Source organism: Vicia villosa, linkage group LG7 (genome assembly GCF_029867415.1).
Source record: "Vicia villosa cultivar HV-30 ecotype Madison, WI linkage group LG7, Vvil1.0, whole genome shotgun sequence".
NCBI classification, from domain to species: Eukaryota; Viridiplantae; Streptophyta; class Magnoliopsida; order Fabales; family Fabaceae; genus Vicia; species Vicia villosa.
The window spans coordinates 41,433,151-41,450,764 of record NC_081186.1 but is presented as its reverse complement, the minus strand read 5'-3'; the positions used below and the strand labels follow the sequence as shown (position 1 = coordinate 41,450,764).

At 37.1% G+C, this 17,614-nt stretch overlaps 2 protein-coding genes across 2 annotated transcripts; both read left to right on the top strand.

Moving 5' to 3' along the window:
- Nucleotides 1–10,820: 10,820 nt before the first annotated feature.
- Nucleotides 10,821–13,228, top strand: LOC131620473 (pentatricopeptide repeat-containing protein At1g05670, mitochondrial-like). Its single transcript, XM_058891556.1, has one exon. The coding sequence runs from the start codon at nt 11,030–11,032 to the stop codon at nt 13,226–13,228; it is 2,199 nt and encodes a 732-aa protein (XP_058747539.1). The 5' UTR covers nt 10,821–11,029.
- A 952-nt stretch (nt 13,229–14,180) lies between these two features.
- On the top strand, nt 14,181–15,674 carry LOC131620474 (glutathione S-transferase U17-like). Its single transcript, XM_058891557.1, has 2 exons — nt 14,181–14,645; nt 14,739–15,674. The coding sequence occupies exons 1-2, from the start codon at nt 14,319–14,321 to the stop codon at nt 15,114–15,116; spliced, it is 705 nt and encodes a 234-aa protein (XP_058747540.1). The 5' UTR covers nt 14,181–14,318; the 3' UTR covers nt 15,117–15,674.
- Nucleotides 15,675–17,614: the final 1,940 nt, after the last annotated feature.

Genomic DNA, 17,614 nt, shown 5'->3' with positions numbered 1-17,614 from the left:
AGCTTCTCCAGAGGTTTCTTGTGGAAACATCATCAAGACCATTGAAGAAAGCATCCTTCAAGAGATCCAACCTATTGATCACTTCATTTCTGAACAACTCCAGGTAGATATGGGGTTCAGGTTCAGGGGGGTTGAAGGTGAATTTGTAGTCAGGGTAGAGAAGGCAGTATGGGTTGGATTTTCTGGTAGTTAGGGGATGGGATAGAGAAGGTGGAGGTGCAGTGGTTGAAGAAGATGGAATATATATGGGGATGATTGAGGAGGAAGGAATATCTGTGATGGGGGTTGATGAGGGTTGAATATCTATGATGGGGGTTGATGAGGATGGCATATCAGAAGGAGTTGGGGGATGAATATTTAGTGGTGTAGGGTTCAAGACAGGTGTAGAAAGAGATGGTGGAGGAGGATTTGGTATGGTAAAGGTGTTTTGTGGTTCAGAAGGAGGAGGTTGGGTAGAAGATTGAGGTTCAGAAGGAGGTGGTTGATATACCTGCCTAGAGAAGTTACCAGTTCTTATTGCTTGAAACGAATCTACTTTAAGAGGATCATAAGTGACCTTCTGCCTCTTGGCTTCTCTGGCAGCTTCTTCTGCAGCCTTTCTCTTCAGCCTTGCTTCTTGCTTCTTCTGATCCTTCTTCTGAAGATCAGCTAAAGAAGGAAGCACTCTTCCACGAATCCACGCAGGATCAACAAAAGATTGGGTCCTAACAGAAGCTTCCAAGTAGTGCTTGACAGCCTTGCGAAGTTCTGCTTGGAACAAAGTAGCAAATCCTGCAGCAGGAACTCTCCTAGACAGAATATCTGGAAAGCTTGTACCAACAGAAGTTACCTCCTTGATAAGATCCAGTCTAAACAGATCAACACCATTGAAGACAGGACCTTGAACAACTCCAAGAAATTGGGACGCTCCAGTGGTCCTTATAGAATCCAGCACATCACTTTCTATCAGAATATCTGAGATCATTCTGGCGAAAGGAATGGTATTTCTTGGAATATGGGGACACTTCGCATGTTTTTCATCCCTTGACTCTTCAATAGCCAACTTCAGATTCTGAAAGAGAATGTTGGATATGTTGAGTTCAATTCTTCTTCCAATGCAGAAGAGAGTGTATTTGTGATCAGGACTGATGTAGGCGGAGGAGGAGAATAGTTGCTTTCTGTGATGGAGAGAACCCAAAATAATTTCAGCCCACACTTGATAAAATGCCCTCAATGTACCAGTTTTATGAGATTCAATACCGGTAGCAAATGAGATTTGTTGTTCAACCTGAAACCAGTTAACTCTTCCAGGAAGAGGACCAGTGCAACCTTCTTCATCATCCAGGTTGTATAACTTCCTGATCATCTTTTCAGTAACTACAAATTCATGCCCTAACACGAAGGAGATGATTGCAGTTGGAGTAACCGTTGCATGAACCCAGAAGTCCTTCACCAGGTCAGGATAAATTGGTCCAACCAATCTATCAAGATAGTTTGACCATCCTTGTACCAAGATCCTTGCATCAGGATGGAAACCATTTGCTCTTAGGTTTTCAAAGTCCACAGTGGACTCACACAGAACTTCCAAATCTTCAGTGGGTATAGTGCATGTCTTCAACGGAGCATACCCATGCTTTCTAAGAAGCATTTGTGTGGAGGTGATTTTTGCTGGGCTAGAAGAGCTTGATGAAGAATACATGATGATTTGCTTGGTTACAGATCAAATCTAGGGTTTGAGCGAAGAATGCAAAGAGAGAGACACAAGAAAAGAGAGAGAGAGCGAAAAAGATGAAGTGAAGATGAAGCGGGTTATTTAAACTGTTTGAATAAAAGAAAATAATAAAAAAAATGTTTAAATGAAATGATAAAAAAAACATGACAACAATATGCATTTAATGAGATATGACGTTAGGAGAGATAAAGTGACAAAATGAAATGATTTGCACAGTTACCTAGGGCGGCGTCTCCTCAACTGCACGCATGCTTGTCCAAAAATAGTGAACACGTGTTCATTTTCTGGAAAGACTGGTGACAGCTGTTTTGTTTTAAAAGAGCTTCTGAATCAACTTAGATAATGAAACGTTAGTAATAACAGAATCAGAACTTCTAATTGATCATTATCAGAACTTCATATAACCACTTAGTCCTAACACATTTCAGAAGTTATTCATACATAAGATTTTCTCATCTTCTCATTCTGGGCATAAGTCCATACTGATATTCTTCAGAATGAACTTAAACCTATCTTCAGCAAGGGGTTTTGTAAAGATATCAGCCCATTGATGGTCTGTATCCACAAAGTTCAAAGAGAGAACACCCTTCTGAACATAGTCCCTAATAAAATGATGTTTAATCTCAATATGTTTAGCTTTGGAATGCAATATAGGATTCTTAGATAAACATATAGCAGAAGTATTATCACAGAAAATAGGAATGTTACTCTCATATATCTGATAATCTTCTTGTTGACTCTTCATCCAGAGCATTTGTGTGCTACACCCAGCAACAGCAACATATTCTGCTTCTGTTGTTGAGAGGGCTATGGTAGCTTGCTTCTTGCTGTACTAGGAGATCAAATGACTTCCAAGAAATTGACAACTTCCAGAAGTACTCTTCCTTTCAATTCTATCTCCAGCATAGTCAGCATCACAGAATCCTACTAAGTTGTATTCTTTAAATCTTCTGTAGACTAAACCAACATTAGTAGTACCTTTCAGATACCTCAGAATTCTCTTAACAGCAGTTAAGTGAGATTCTCTAGGATCTGATTGGAAACTAGCACACAAACAAACACTGAATAGAATGTCAGGTCTAGACGCAGTTAAATATAGAAGAGATCCAATCATACCTCTGTACAACTTCTGATCTACCTTCTTACTTACCTCATCGTTACCTAGAACACACGTTGGATGCATAGGAGTTTTGGCTTCTTTGCTTTCAGAAAGATTAAACTTCTTCAGAAGTTCTTTCACATACTTCGTTTGATGAACATAAGTGCCATCAAAAGTTTGGTTGATTTGAATCCCAAGGAAATACTTGAGTTCACCCATCATACTCATTTCAAATTCAGCCTGCATAGACTTAGAAAACTCCTTTCCAAGTGAAGAATTAGATGTTCCAAAGATAATATCATCAACATAAATTTGACAAATTAAAATGTCCTTCTTAGACGTTTTACAGAAAAGAGTCGTGTCCACTTGTCCTCTAGTGAAACCATTGTCCAGAAGGAAAGAACTTAATCTTTCATATCAAGCTCTGGGAGCTTGCTTCAATCCATACAGTGATTTCTTAAGTTTGAAAACATGTTCTGGAGACTTAGAGTCTTCAAAACCAGGAGGTTGGTGGACATAGACTTCCTCATCTATATAACCATTTAAGAAGTCACTCTTAACATCCATCTGATACAGAGTGATGTTATGATGAGTGGCAAAAGAAATTAATAAGCGAATAGATTCTAACCTGGCCACTGGTGCAAAGGTTTCTGTATAGTCAATCCCTTCTTGCTGACTATATCCCTGAGCCACCAGTCTGGCTTTGTTTCTTACCACTTCTCCCTTCTCACTAAGCTTGTTTCTAAACACCCACTTAGTTCCAATGATGTTGAATCCTTTTGGTCTATGAACCGAATCCCATACATCATTCCTTGTAAACTGATTTAGTTCTTCTTGCATGGCAATTATCCAATCTGGATCTTCTAGAGCTTGATCAACAGAAGTTGGCTCGATCAAAGACACAAGACCTAATTGACATTCTGCATTGTTCTTAAGGAATGCTCTTGTTCTAATAGGATCGTCTTTCTTTCCAAGGATCACATCTTCTGAATGAGCTGAGGTGAGTCTAGAAGATCTTCTGACTGTTGGCTCTTCAGAAATTTCGAGATTCTCTAAAGATGCAACAACTTGATCTTCTGATTCTTTGCTTCTGAGACTTTCAGCTTCTGGAACTTTGCTTCTTGGTTCTACAGCTTCTGATATGTTAATATCTATATCTGCAAAATTCTCAAACTGCTTTGGCTTTTCAAGACCAAGCTTATCATCAAATCTGATATTGATTGATTCTTCTACAACCAATGTTTCAGTATTGTATACTCTGTAGCCTTTAGAGCGTTCAGAATATCCAAGAAGAAAACATTTTTGTGCCTTAGAATCAAACTTACCAAGATGATCTTTAGTATTCAGAATGAAACACACACATCCAAAAGGATGAAAATATGAAATGTTGGGCTTTCTGTTCTTCCACAATTCATAAGGAGTCTTATTTAGAATAGGTCTTATAGAGATTCTATTCTGAATATAACATGCAGTGTTTATTGCTTCTGCCCAGAAGTGCTTAGCCATATTGGTCTCATTGATCATGGTTCTGGCCATTTCTTGCAGAGTCCTATTCTTTTGCTCTACAACTCCATTTTGCTGTGGAGTTCTAGGGCAAGAGAAATCATGGGCAATACCATTTTCTTTGAAGAACTCCTCAAAGAATCTGTTCTCAAATTCTCCACCATGATCACTTCTGACCTTTATGATTTTGCACTCCTTCTCAGATTGGATCTGAGTGCAGAATTCAAAGAACACTGAATGAGACTCATCCTTGTGTTTTAAGAACTTTACCCATGTCTAGCGGCTATAATCATCTACGATGACTAATCCATATTTCTTCCCTCTGATAGATGCTGTTTTGACTTGTCCAAACAGATCAATATGCAGAAGTTCTAACGGCCTTGAGGAAGAGACAACATTCTTAGATTTGAATGTAGGTTTGGAGAACTTGCCCTTCTGACATGCTTCACAAAGAGTATCTGATTTGTATTTCAGATTTGGGAGTCCTCTGACCAGATTTAGTTTGTTAATCTGAGAAATCTTTCTCAAACTAGCATGTCCTAATCTTCTGTGCCAGGCCCATTGCTCTTCAGAAACAGACATAAGACAAGTCACCTTCTGCTTCTTATGGTCAGAAAGATCAATCTTATAAATGTTGTTCTTTCTCTTGCCTGTAAATAGGATTGCGCCATCCTTCTGACTTACAGCCTTGCAAGACTTTTGATTGAAGATTATATCATAACCATTGTCACTTAATTGACTTATGGACAATAAGTTATGCGTTAATCCTTCTACAAGAAGTACATTAGTTATGGAAGGAGAGTTACCAATACTTATGGTTCCAGAGCCAATAATCTTGCCCTTCTGATCTCCTCCAAACTTGACTTCTCCACCAGATTTAAGCACCAGGTCTTGGAACATAGACCTTCTTCCCGTCATGTGTCGCGAGCACCCAGAGTCCAGGTACCATGACATTTTGTGCTTTGTCCTCTTTGCTTCTAAGGATATCTGTAACAGAAATTATCTTCTCCTTAGGTACCCACAATTTCTTGGGTCCTTTCTTGTTAGTCTTTCTCAAGTTCTGATTGAACTTGGGTTTAGCATGATAAGTAACAGGAGGAACAGCATGATATTCTTTAGGTTTGGCAGCATGATATCTTTTAGGTTGTGTCACATGCTTCTTGGTGTGTGTAGTGTGAAAACTCTGTGCATGTGAGGTGAGCCTAATATCATGTGAGTGGCCATATTTGAACTGATCATACAATGGCTTGTATGTGATTTTCAACTCATCAACAGGTTCAAATTTATGTGAGGTATCACCCTCATAGCCAAAACCAAACCTTTTGTTTCCAGAAACACCATATATCATAGAAGCAAGATGACTTCTGCCAATACTTCTAGATAGGAACTTTCTGAAGCTCGAGTCATATTCTTTCAGAATATGATTGAGACTAGGAATGGATTTTTCTGATTCAGAAGGAGATCCACTATCTTTGGATAATTTTAAAACTTTTTCCTTCAGTTCAGAATTTTCCAATTCTAGCTTCTTAGTTTCAAATTCAAATTTATTTTTCAACTTTTTGTATTTGATACTAAGATGAACCTTGAGTTCCAGAAGTTCAGTTAAATTGGAAACTAACTCTTCTCTAGATAGTTCAGAAAATAACTCTTCAGAATCTGATTCTGATGTAGATTCTGATCCATCATCCACTGTGGCCATCAGTGCAAAGTTAGCTTGCTCGCCTTCAGAGTCTGATTCTGATTCTGATTCAGAATCATCCCATGTTGCCATAAGACCTTTCTTCTTATGAAACTTCTTCTTGGGATTCTCCTTCTGAAGTTTTGGACATTCACTCTTGAAGTGTCCAGGCTCATTGCACTCATAGCAGATGACCTTCTTCTTGTCAGATCTTCTGCCACCAGAAGATTCTCCTCGTTCAAACTTCTTTGAACTTCTGAAGCTTTTGAACTTCCTTTGCTTGCTCTTCCAGAGTTGGTTTACCCTTCTGGAGATCATGGACAGTTCATCTTCTTCTTCTGATTCTGATTCTTCAGAATCTACTTCTTCAGCCTGAAAAGCGTTAGTGCATTTTTTAACATTAGATTTTAATGCAATAGACTTACCTTTCTTCTGAGGCTCATTTGCATCCAGCTCTATCTCATGGCTTCTCAAGGCACTGATTAGCTCTTCCAAAGAAACTTCATTCAGATTCTTTGCAATCTTGAATGCAGTCACCATTGGACCCCATCTTATGGGTAAGCTTCTGATGATCTTCTTTACATGATCAGCCTTGGTGTAACCTTTGTCCAGAACTCTTAGTCCAGCAGTTAGCGTTTGAAATCTTGAGAACATCTTCTCAATATCTTCATCGTCCTCCATCTTGAAGGCTTCATATTTCTGGATTAGAGCAAGAGCTTTGGTCTCATTGACTTGAGCATTTCCTTCATGGGTCATTTTCAATGACTCATATATATCATAGGCAGTTTCCCTGTTAGATATCTTTTCATACTCAGCATGAGAGATAGCATTCAGCAAAACAGTCCTACATTTATGATGATTCTTGAACAGCTTCTTTTGATCATCATTCATTTCTTGTCTAGTAAGCCTTATGCCAGTAGCTTTCACTGGATGTTTGTAACCATCCATCAGAAGATCCCATAAGTCACCATCTAGACCAAGGAAGTAACTTTCAAGTTTATCTTTCCAGTATTCAAAGTTTTCACCATCAAATACTGGTGGTCTAGTATAACCATTGTTACCATTTCCATTGTATTGCTCAGCAGAGCCAGATGTAGATGTATGGTTATTAGGATCTTCACCAGCCATCTTTTACCGAAGCATTTTTCTCTTCCTGAATCTTTTCTAAACACGGTTAAATGCTTGCACCTTAGAACCGGCGCTCTGATGCCAATTGAAGGATAGAAAAACACTTAGAAAGGGGGGGTTTGAATAAGTGTAGCTTTAAAACTTGTAAGATAAAAACAATTTGCACAATGATTTTTATCCTGGTTCGTTGTTAACTAAACTACTCCAGTCCACCCCCTTGGAGTGATTTACCTCACCTGAGGATTTAATCCACTAATCACACTAGATTACAATGGTTTTCCACTTAGCCAACTGCTAAGTCTTCTAGAGTATACTGATCACAACTTGATCACTCTAGGAACAATCTGCTTAGATACCTTCTAAGACTTTCTTGAGTATACTGATCAACAACCTGATCACTCTAGTTCTTACAACTTAATGTAAACAAATTCTTTTAAGAGTTACAATGCTTCTTATAAAGCTATTATCACAACTGTGATTTTCTCTTAAGTTTAAGCTTAAATCTCACTAAGATATTACAACAGCAATGTAGTGAGTTTGATGATGAAGTTTGAGAGCTTTTGAATTTGACAGCGTTTCTGTAAAATGCGCAAGTGTTGTTTTGAGCTTCTCATCAGAACATCATATTTATAGGCGCTTGAGAAGATGACCGTTGGGAGCATTTAATGCTTTGCGTAATCCGTACAGCATTGCATTTAATGTTTCACTCTTTTGTCAACTACCTCGAGCCTTGTTTTCGCTGTGTCTACTGACGTTGCCTTTAATAGCTTCTAACGTTCCTTTTGTCAGTCAGTGTAGCCTGCCAGTCTAGTACTTGCTTCTGATCTGATGTTTGTGTAAACAACGTTTGAATATCATCAGAGTCAAACAACTTGGTGCAGAGCATCTTCTTGTCTTCTGACCTTGAAGTGCTTCTGAGCGTGATACCATGAGAACTTCAGTGCTTCTGCTTCTGATCTCAAGTTCTTCTGATGCTTCCATAGACCCATGTTCTGATTCTGCTTGACCATCTTCTGATGTCTTGCCAGACCATGTTCTGATGTTGCATGCTGAACCTTCTGAGTCAGTGCTTCTTGCGCTGAATTTGTGCATACTCTTTATATAACTCCTGAAATGGAAATTGCATAGTATTAGAGTACCACATTATCTCATATAAAATTCATATGCTTGTTATCATCAAAACTAAGAATATTGATCAGAACAAATCTTGTTCTAACATCCTCAACAAATTTTGCGTTTGAAGCCTAAGCTTCTAGTCCATATTGCTTGCACCTCACTCAGAGTCTCATCTCGAGATGATTAATACTTCGATAGCAGTTGCTCTAGACACATGAATGGTGAAAGTATTTGTAGATCTTCATCTATTTCAAAATATTTTGAAAGCTCTCAAAAAGTTGAGAGTAAAAATAAGTAAAAAAACAAAGATCAACTTCAAAAGCAACAAAAGTTGTGCAAGATTTTTTGGTCACACGCTTTATTTTTTTTCCCTATTTTGATCAGTAGTGTATAAATAAGACAAAGTAGATCTTGAGGTAATAAGAAAATTCACACACACACACACACACACACACACACACACACGCGCGCGCGCGCGCGCACATACACTCACCCCCCACACATAGAAAAAAGTATTTACAAATCTTCATTTATTTCAAAATCTCTTGAAAGTTTCTTCTAACTTTTATCTAATCGATTAAGAAGCGTCATAATCAATTAGGAAAGCAAAGTTTCATTGTCTAATCGATTAGAACTTGTATCAAATCAATCAAGGAGCGAGATCACCACCTAATCAAATTGGAATCTTTTTAATTGATTAGGATGCGAACCTGAAATAAGGTTTTTCTTATTTTCCAGGTCTTATCGATTAGAAAGCGGCCTAAGCCCATGAATTATTTTCTTTTTCAGCCAATTATTTTACTATATAAAGGAGTCATGCGCACTCTTCCAAAGCACGATTTTTTCGAGTTCAAACTTTTGTCTTCTCTCACACTCTTCCTAAATTTTTTTTATACATTGCTTTTGAGTTGAGATAGAAAACTACTTATATTAAGAGTTGTGTAATTTTGCTGTTTATTTTTTAGCTGTAATTGTAATTCAAGAGCATAATTATCTTGTATCTTTGTAAGTGACATTAAGGTTACAAGATAAACATGTAAAAAGATTGGTATACTGAATGTTGTTGGCCTGATTTTGGTGTAAAAGCTCAAGCCATTTAGTGGAAATCTCAAGAAAAAACTCTTGGGTATGGATTAGGCCCTGTGGTTTAAGGCCGAACCAATACAAATCTTGGTGTTATCTTTTTATCTCTCTTTTATTTTATTTTCCGTTGCTTAATCTCTTATTCTCATTTCTTAAAATCGACTAACTTTACAATCAAATTTTGTGAATATATTTTCCAAAACCAAATGACACAATTCACTACTCTCTTGTGTTTGAAGTCATTTGGTCAACAACACTGATTTGAAGTTTTCTAGCATGGGTGTGTCCTAGATTTCATAAGAGAGGGGCTGAAGATTTATGATTTCCTCACCTTCAGGTGGATTATCCTCGTGTCACTGTTGTTGAAGATGCAAAACATTGTCTTGCTAAGTTTCGTTGAAGTGACATTATTCTTCTATAGTGACCTGAATCTTTTACTATGGCTTTTTTACCGTTATTGCTTTTGACAGTGCCTCATCTCACCATTACAGAACAATGATTAAGGTAGCTAGTATTTCATATGAGAATTCTATTCTTGTTAGTTTTACGGGCCTCACGGTGGATGCCAACTATAATTTAAATAAGTACAATAGAGAATACCACGCATGCAATGAGATGCACAAGACAATCTTTTTGGTTCTAATTAGTAAAAAATGAATAATGTCACAATTACACGACTGTGGTAGTTATAGAATTGGTTTTCTATTTGGGTGGTTGTTGCGAGGATCAGTTCAAACACCTATAAATCCGACCACACATCTCCCAACCTTGACAAGCTAGTGGGAGTGAGTGGAGCTAACCATCCTCCATAATAAGGGTGTAGTTAACCTCATGACGAATTCAATTACTCTCCTACTACGTGAATTGACACGTTCTACCATGATTCATAACTGAAAAATATTATGGCAGTCGAGAACGAGCATTGGGTCGAGGTCAATTTGTTCGCTACCCAATCCCACCATTTCGCTCTATGACCCTCCATATTGTATGCGGGTCAGATGATTAATAGACCGACCTTTCAGAAACTCATATTAGCTTTATCCAATTCAGAACCCCTTAACTACAAGGCAAAATATATATGTCCATATATGGATGTCATGTGACATCATGGATATATCATTGTTGTTTAGTATTAAGAGTTCCACCTTGGCACATATACTTATAAGTGAGGGAAATCCTCATCCTACAAGCCTATTTTGTAGGGTTAGGTTAGGTCAAATCATATTTCTTAACATGGTATCAGAGTCTGGTTTAAGATTCGGTGGACCACCTACAATCAAGTTTTTGCTATCGAACCACCCAACCATTTATTTTCACGCTCCAATTGTCTAGTCCTATACGGGATAGAGTGTGTTAAGAGTATCACATTAGTCAATATATAATCTGAACATATACTTATAAGTAAAGACAATCTTTACCATACAAGTCGGTTTTGTAGAATTGAATTAGGACAAACAACTTTAAAATTAATTTCAATGAGAATTTAAAATTGATTTAATTATTACTTTGGAGCCTTTGGGGTTTAGGCAGAAGCCCTGGTCATTCTTTCTCCCCCGACACACCGTTCAATTCTTCCGCCGTTCACAATAGCCGCACCACCACCACCACCACCCGCCACCCGCAGATTATCAAAATGAAGACTAAAAACATCAAAATTTCAATGAAACACTATCCTTAACACTGTGATGGATTATACTGTTCCGCACAACACATGAAGAGAAGAACATCCATCATCACCTATCTCCACCGTTTCCATCAACACCATTTTCCCTCTCCCACCGCCGGCGCCAACTTCTCAACTACTCCCCGCCCTTTTCCCGACTACTCCCCACGAAACCCTTCCGTCACAGACACCGACCTCATCCGCCACGTCACCACAACCATCAAACGCCGCCGTTTAGAACCCTTCCGCCGCGTTCTCAAACCTTACGAATCACGCTTCAAACCAAGCCATCTCATTTGGGTTCTCATCAACATAAAAGAAGATTACCAACTTGTATTAAACCTCTTCAACTGGGTAAAGTCCCGTTCACAGCAACAACTTCACCCCACTTTGGAATCACTTTGCATTGTCGTTCATCTCGCTGTTGCTTCAAACGATATCCAAACTGCTAAAAGACTTGTTTTTGAGTTCTGGGCTACGCCGCGGTTGGATGTTTCGAAGTCTTTTGATCTTTTTACTGAGAGGTTGATTTATACTTATAAAGATTGGGGCTCACACCCTCTTGTTTTTGATGTGTTCTTTCAAGTGCTGGTTGAAACTGGGTTTGTTTTAGAAGCTGAGAAGCTTTTTCATAAGTTGTTAGGATACGGTGTTGTTGTGTCTGTAGATTCCTGTAATTTGTTTCTGTCTAGGTTGTCTGGAAATTTCGAGGGGATTAAGGTTGCAGTTAAGGTGTTTGAAGAATTTCCTGAATTGGGTGTTTGCTGGAATACTGTTTCGTATAATATTGTTCTTCATTGTCTCTGTCAATTGGGTAAGGTGAAGGAAGCACATAACCTTCTTGTACAAATGGAGCATAGAGGGAGTTTTCCTGATGTTGTAAGTTATGGTGTTGTTGTTAGTGGATATTGTAAAATTGGAGAGCTTGACAAGGTTTTGAAGCTTGTGGATGAGATGAAGAGAAAGGGGTTGAAACCTAATGAATACATTTACAATAACATAATTTTACTACTTTGTAAGAATGGTGAAGTGGTTGACGCGGAGCGAGTTATGAGAGAGATGAGAAAATGTGGTGTTTTTCCTGATAATGTGGTGTATACGACTCTCATCAGTGGTTTCTGCAAGTCTGACAATTTTTCGGGTGCGTGCAAACTGTTTAATGAAATGAGGCGTAAGAAAATAGTTCCTGATTTAGTTACATATACTACTGTGATTCATGGGATTTGTAAGACTGGAAAGATGGTTGAAGCTCGCGAAATGTTTAATGAAATGTTTGTGAAAGAGTTGGAACCGGATGAAGTTACTTATACGGCACTTATTGATGGATATTGCAAGGCTGGTGAAATGAAGGAGGCTTTCTCCATTCACAATCAGATGGTTCAGAAGGGTCTGACTCCTAATGTTGTCACTTATACTGCATTGGTTGACGGCCTTTGTAAGAATGGAGAGATAGATGTAGCGAATGAGCTTCTTCATGAAATGTCTAGAAAGGGACTTCAACCGAATGTCTGCACATATAACACGATCGTAAATGGTCTTTGTAAGATAGGAAATATAGCACAAGCAGTAAAACTTATGGAAGAAATGGATCTGGCAGGGTTTTATCCCGACACAATTACATACACTACACTCATGGATGCATATTGTAAGATGGGGGAAATGGCCAAGGCACACGAGTTGCTGCGAGTTATGCTCGATAAAGGACTTCATCCTACAATTGTTACATTCAATGTGCTAATGAATGGGTTTTGCATGTCAGGGATGTTGGAAGAAGGTGAAAGGTTAATCAAATGGATGTTAGAGAAGGGTATAATGCCAAATGCCACAACGTTCAATTCTCTTATGAAGCAGTACTGTATTAGAAATAACATGCGTGCAACTACTGAGATTTACAAGAGTATGCACGCACGAGGAGTGATGCCAGACAGCAACACCTATAATATTTTGATTAAAGGGCATTGTAAGGCTAGAAACATGAAAGAGGCAGGCTTCCTGCATAAAGAAATGGTTGAAAAAGGATTTAGTGTTACCACTGCTTCCTATAACGCTCTTATAAGAGGTTTCTATAAGAGGAAGAAATTTGTGGAAGCTAGGAAGATATTTGACGAGATGAGAACACATGGTTTGGTTGCTGAGAAAGATTTATATGATATTTTTGTCGATGTGAACTACGAAGAAGGGAATTGGGAAATCACTCTTGAGCTTTGTGATGAAGCAATCGAGAAATGTCTTGTTAAGGAAACTTAGTTGACTTTTTGTCTGCAGTTTATGACAGAATTATCAGGGACAGTATTATCTTTCTTGGTGGATCACTTGAAAGTTAATTCGACATCATAACCTATCAAGTATATACACCGGACACGGCCCTGAAATTGACATGCCATTACCGATAATAATTTGAGCAGATGAAATATGTCTTGGTGTCATTTTGTCGTCAGACACCGAGACATGGCAAACACACCTTCCATTTGAAATGTCGGTGCTACGTTGACCGGACCCGACCACCAATTTTTGTCATCATAGTCTGACACTTGACTTTCAGGTTTCTGCTAAACACTGAAGTAGATTTTTCACAAACACACAATGTTAGGAGTAGTAACATCATCAAATTCAAAAGGACAGTTCAAGGTTTGTTGAGGTTATTGGATTGAGATCCTGCAAGATGGATGTGCTTTAGCCTTTGTCCCTTTTGCCCCCCTCAGTATAAGACAGAAATGTAATAGAGAATTTTTTTTCCAATAGAAAGATGTAAATAGAGATTTTAAATTAAAGCAACTCTTGCAACCTTCTATTTTTCCGGTGTGGTTTAGCCATCCATCAAATCCTGTTATAGAGAACTGCAATCAATGCCGAACTTTGTAGTTCAAATCCAATTCACAATTCACAAATTGCATTTCTCCAAGCTTGCTCTGAGATTTTTCTAGTTGCTTGCTTGTATTGCATCACATTTCTGGTCCTTGATTGGTCTAATATTTTATGCCTATGTCTCTCTTGTTTTTAATTTTCAGGTAGGCCAGAGGATTTTGCCAAAGATCAAATTTGCTCCTTGGGGAGGTTCTAATAATTTGGGGTTCAGTTGAGAGATATGCAAAGTGTTATTGGAATTCATCCAGGTGTTACATGTCTGTTTCTTTGTCTTGTCTGCTGGTATAACGTCACTGTCACTACAAAAAGGATAAGGATATTTTGATATAAACAATGTTATTGGAATCCATCCAGATGCTGTTTCTGTTTCTTTGTATTGTCTGCTGGTATGACGTCACTGCAAAAAGGATATTTTGATATAAACAATGTATTATAAATTTCCACCATTATTCACCATAGATATTCAATTTCAATGGCGAAGAGTGAAGAAGTGAAGCTTATTGGAAAATGGTCAAGTCCTTATGTGATAAGGGTGAAGATTGCTCTTAACATCAAATCACTTGATTATGAAAACTTTGAAGAGCATGAAACCTTTAACCCCAAAAGTGATCTTCTTCTTCAATCCAATCCTGTTTATGGCAAAGTCCCTGTTCTCATTCACCAAGACAAACCCATCTGTGAGTCTCTCATCATTGTTGAATATATTGATGAAACTTGGTCAACTGCTCCTTCTATTCTCCCGTCTGATGCCTATGATAGAGCTCTTGCTCGATTCTGGGCTGCTTATATAGATCAAAAGGTACTTTCTTTTTCGCTATTTCCTTTCCATTTTTTTTGTAATGAAATCATTTGTTTGATTTAGAAGATAATTTTATGTGCGGAAATGGTACAGTGGTTTCCTTGTATGCAAAGCATAATTACTGTTGAAGAAGAGGAGGAAAGGAAGCCATATTTTGAGGTGATGGAAGAAGTGGTTGAGAGGATGGAGGAAGCTTTTAAAAAATGCAGTAAAGGAAAGCCCTTTTTTGGCGGTGACAGGATTGGGTATCTTGATGTTGCATTTGGGTGCTTTTTGGGATGGCTTAGTGTGATAGAGAATGAGTATGAAAGGAAAGTGTTGGTTGAAGAAAAGGCTCCTTATTTGGTGAAATGGGCTGAGAGATTTGTTGCTGACCCTGCTGTCGCCGGGCTTATACCCGAGACTGAGAGACTTGTAAAGCTTTCCAAAGCTCTTCAGATCAAATGGAGAGCTGCTATTGGTAAGAAATAGAATGGAAATGCTTGTCCAAATAATGTTGTTGTATGATGATGAACTTGTTGAATATAATAAAGTGTGTTATCAAGTTCATTATTTACTGCAACAAATCTTGATCTCTACAGAACTGTAGGTTTCTCTTATGGTAATTGGGGCGACTTTGAGTCTATATGTCTTGTGTTTCTTCCCCTTCACTTTTAAGTTTCATGATTTTATGACATCTCTGACTAGTATATGGGATCATAAGCCAGTATTGACAATAGGAAAAGAGAGAACATTTTCACGTCATTGCTGCAAACTTTTGTGCTCCAAAGTATTAAATTGTTTAATGATTAATATTTTCAATGCAAGTGTTAGGAGTTTTACAAATAAAAATAGTCCATGTGATATTTAAGCTACGAGGCTCTTCCACCTAGTCCTAACAGTAATGATACGAGCAGCATCTTCCTTTCCAAGAGGAGAGAAGCTGACAATTGACATAAAATTAAGCAATATGAGTTTGAGCAGTGAGTTAACATACAGCAGCATATTCAGTCACAGTATGGAGATATTTATCATCGAAATCCAATTCTTATTGTTCATTATCAGTATCAAATTGGTTGGTGTATCGTAGCAGATGCAATTTTGTTTGTTTATGATTGTGAAGCGCCTTTTGCTTGGTGCCCCTTTCAATTAAGTCTATATTATACCAACTAATAATCAGTGACTAAGTGCGATCCAAACCAAGAGGATTTGCTACATAATTAAATTCAAATTCATTGTCAGACATCATTAGTTTTGAAAATTTAAATTAATGCAGTGTTTAGTTTAAGAAATGGATCGTTTGTTCTGACATTGATAGAAAAATGTAGGTACACCCTTTGGTTCACTATTACAAATCAATTTTACTTTTTGTGATACATTTGACTGTTAATGTATCTGTTATATGCCCATTTGTCCATTGTGCCGTCCAACATCAATGTCACCAATCTTCCAAAAAAGCCAAGATGGCGAAGAAAGCTGTATAGTAGAACACTTGTTTGTCAAATGTTGTTTTGGATAAAAAAAAAAACTTAGATACTCCTGCAACTTATAGTAGAGCACTTGTCGGTCAATTGTTGTTTTAGTAAAAAAAATATAATACCCGGAGAACTATCTAGATACCGTGCGTCACACCGATAAATTTATTTGATAGGATGAAAATTGCATTCAGATACACCCTCCATTCTCTTTTATAAGCAAATTTGACTTTGTATATTCATTCAATAAATGATGTATTTAGACTAGATATATAATTTATTCAATGAATCTAAAAAGTTAAATTTTGCTTATAATAAGAAATTGAGGGAATTAAATTTTGCTTATAATAAGAAATTGAGGGAGTACATATCTAAATTTAAAATTAACTATTAATTTTAAAATAAATAATAATTATATATACTCAATTATATTAAAATACAAAAGAGAAAAAATGACTTGTGAGATGAAAGAAAATGAATATTTAAAATTTGAAAATAAGGATTTTATATTTTAAATCAAGGTAATTGTTGATTAAAATAAAATATGTATTGTGTTGATTATCTGTAAAATAGAAAATTTATTTGATACAATATAAAATGTATTTATATACAAATGTGTTTACCTTAAATTTTTGGTAAACACCGCTAGTCTCTTATTCAAGGTTATTTGCAAGAACGATTAGGGAGTCTTAGAACAATGTGCATAAAGTTTTCCAAATAAAGCGAAGGTAATGAAAATATGGATGATTTCGACAGTGGGTGAAATCACTTTATGAAAGTAAAACAAGTTAAAGTGAAACTTGACTAAAAAAGTAAAGAGTTCGACAGTGGAAAAAATTGTAAATTGAATGTAAATTCAAAAGTTAAGTTTTGCATTAATGTAAAAATGTTGACCAAACATGTTGTCATACCTCAAAATTTGCCCACTATATTTCAAGCTTTGATTCACAAAACAACTCAAAAGTCAACAGTCGACTAGTTTGACCTAAAAGTCAACGGTGGTCAAAGTACAGTCAAAATTTCTGATTTTTGATCAACATTTCAATGTTAGATTCATCATTTGATCAAGGGTTGATCATGATTCATCAAGAAAAACTCCAAAATCATCAAAAACCTAAGTTTCTAAATTAGGGTTTTAAGGAGAAAGTCAACCCAACTTTGACTAGCCATAACTTTCACATAGAACATTAGAAATTTTCCATCCAAAGCTCATTTTGAAGGAAATTGAATTCTCTACAAATTTGTATATCATATGCCAAGTCTAAAAATGCTTCATTTAAGGGATATGGATCAAAACATTATAGGTCCTTCTAAAAGTCAACAAAAAAATCATCTTTTTGCAAAGAAGTGTACATGAACTTGGAAACTTCAATGAAGATGAAACCAAAAGGAGTGTTTAAAGGACTCTTTGAGCTTTCTAAAAGTCCTAGAACATGTTCATATGATAAAAATTGAGAGAGATACACATGGTTGAAGTCGGGCAATTTTGAGGAAGTGCACAAAGGGCAAAGTGGA

Excerpts from the sequence above, each read along its gene's own strand:
- LOC131620473 (XM_058891556.1), top strand. The coding sequence starts at position 11,030 with ATGAAGAGAAGAACATCCATCATCACCTATCTCCACCGTTTCCATCAA.
- LOC131620474 (XM_058891557.1), top strand. The coding sequence starts at position 14,319 with ATGGCGAAGAGTGAAGAAGTGAAGCTTATTGGAAAATGGTCAAGTCCT. Across the intron at positions 14,646-14,738 it reads CTGCTTATATAGATCAAAAG|TGGTTTCCTTGTATGCAAAG; the intron begins GTACTTTCTTTT and ends GAAATGGTACAG.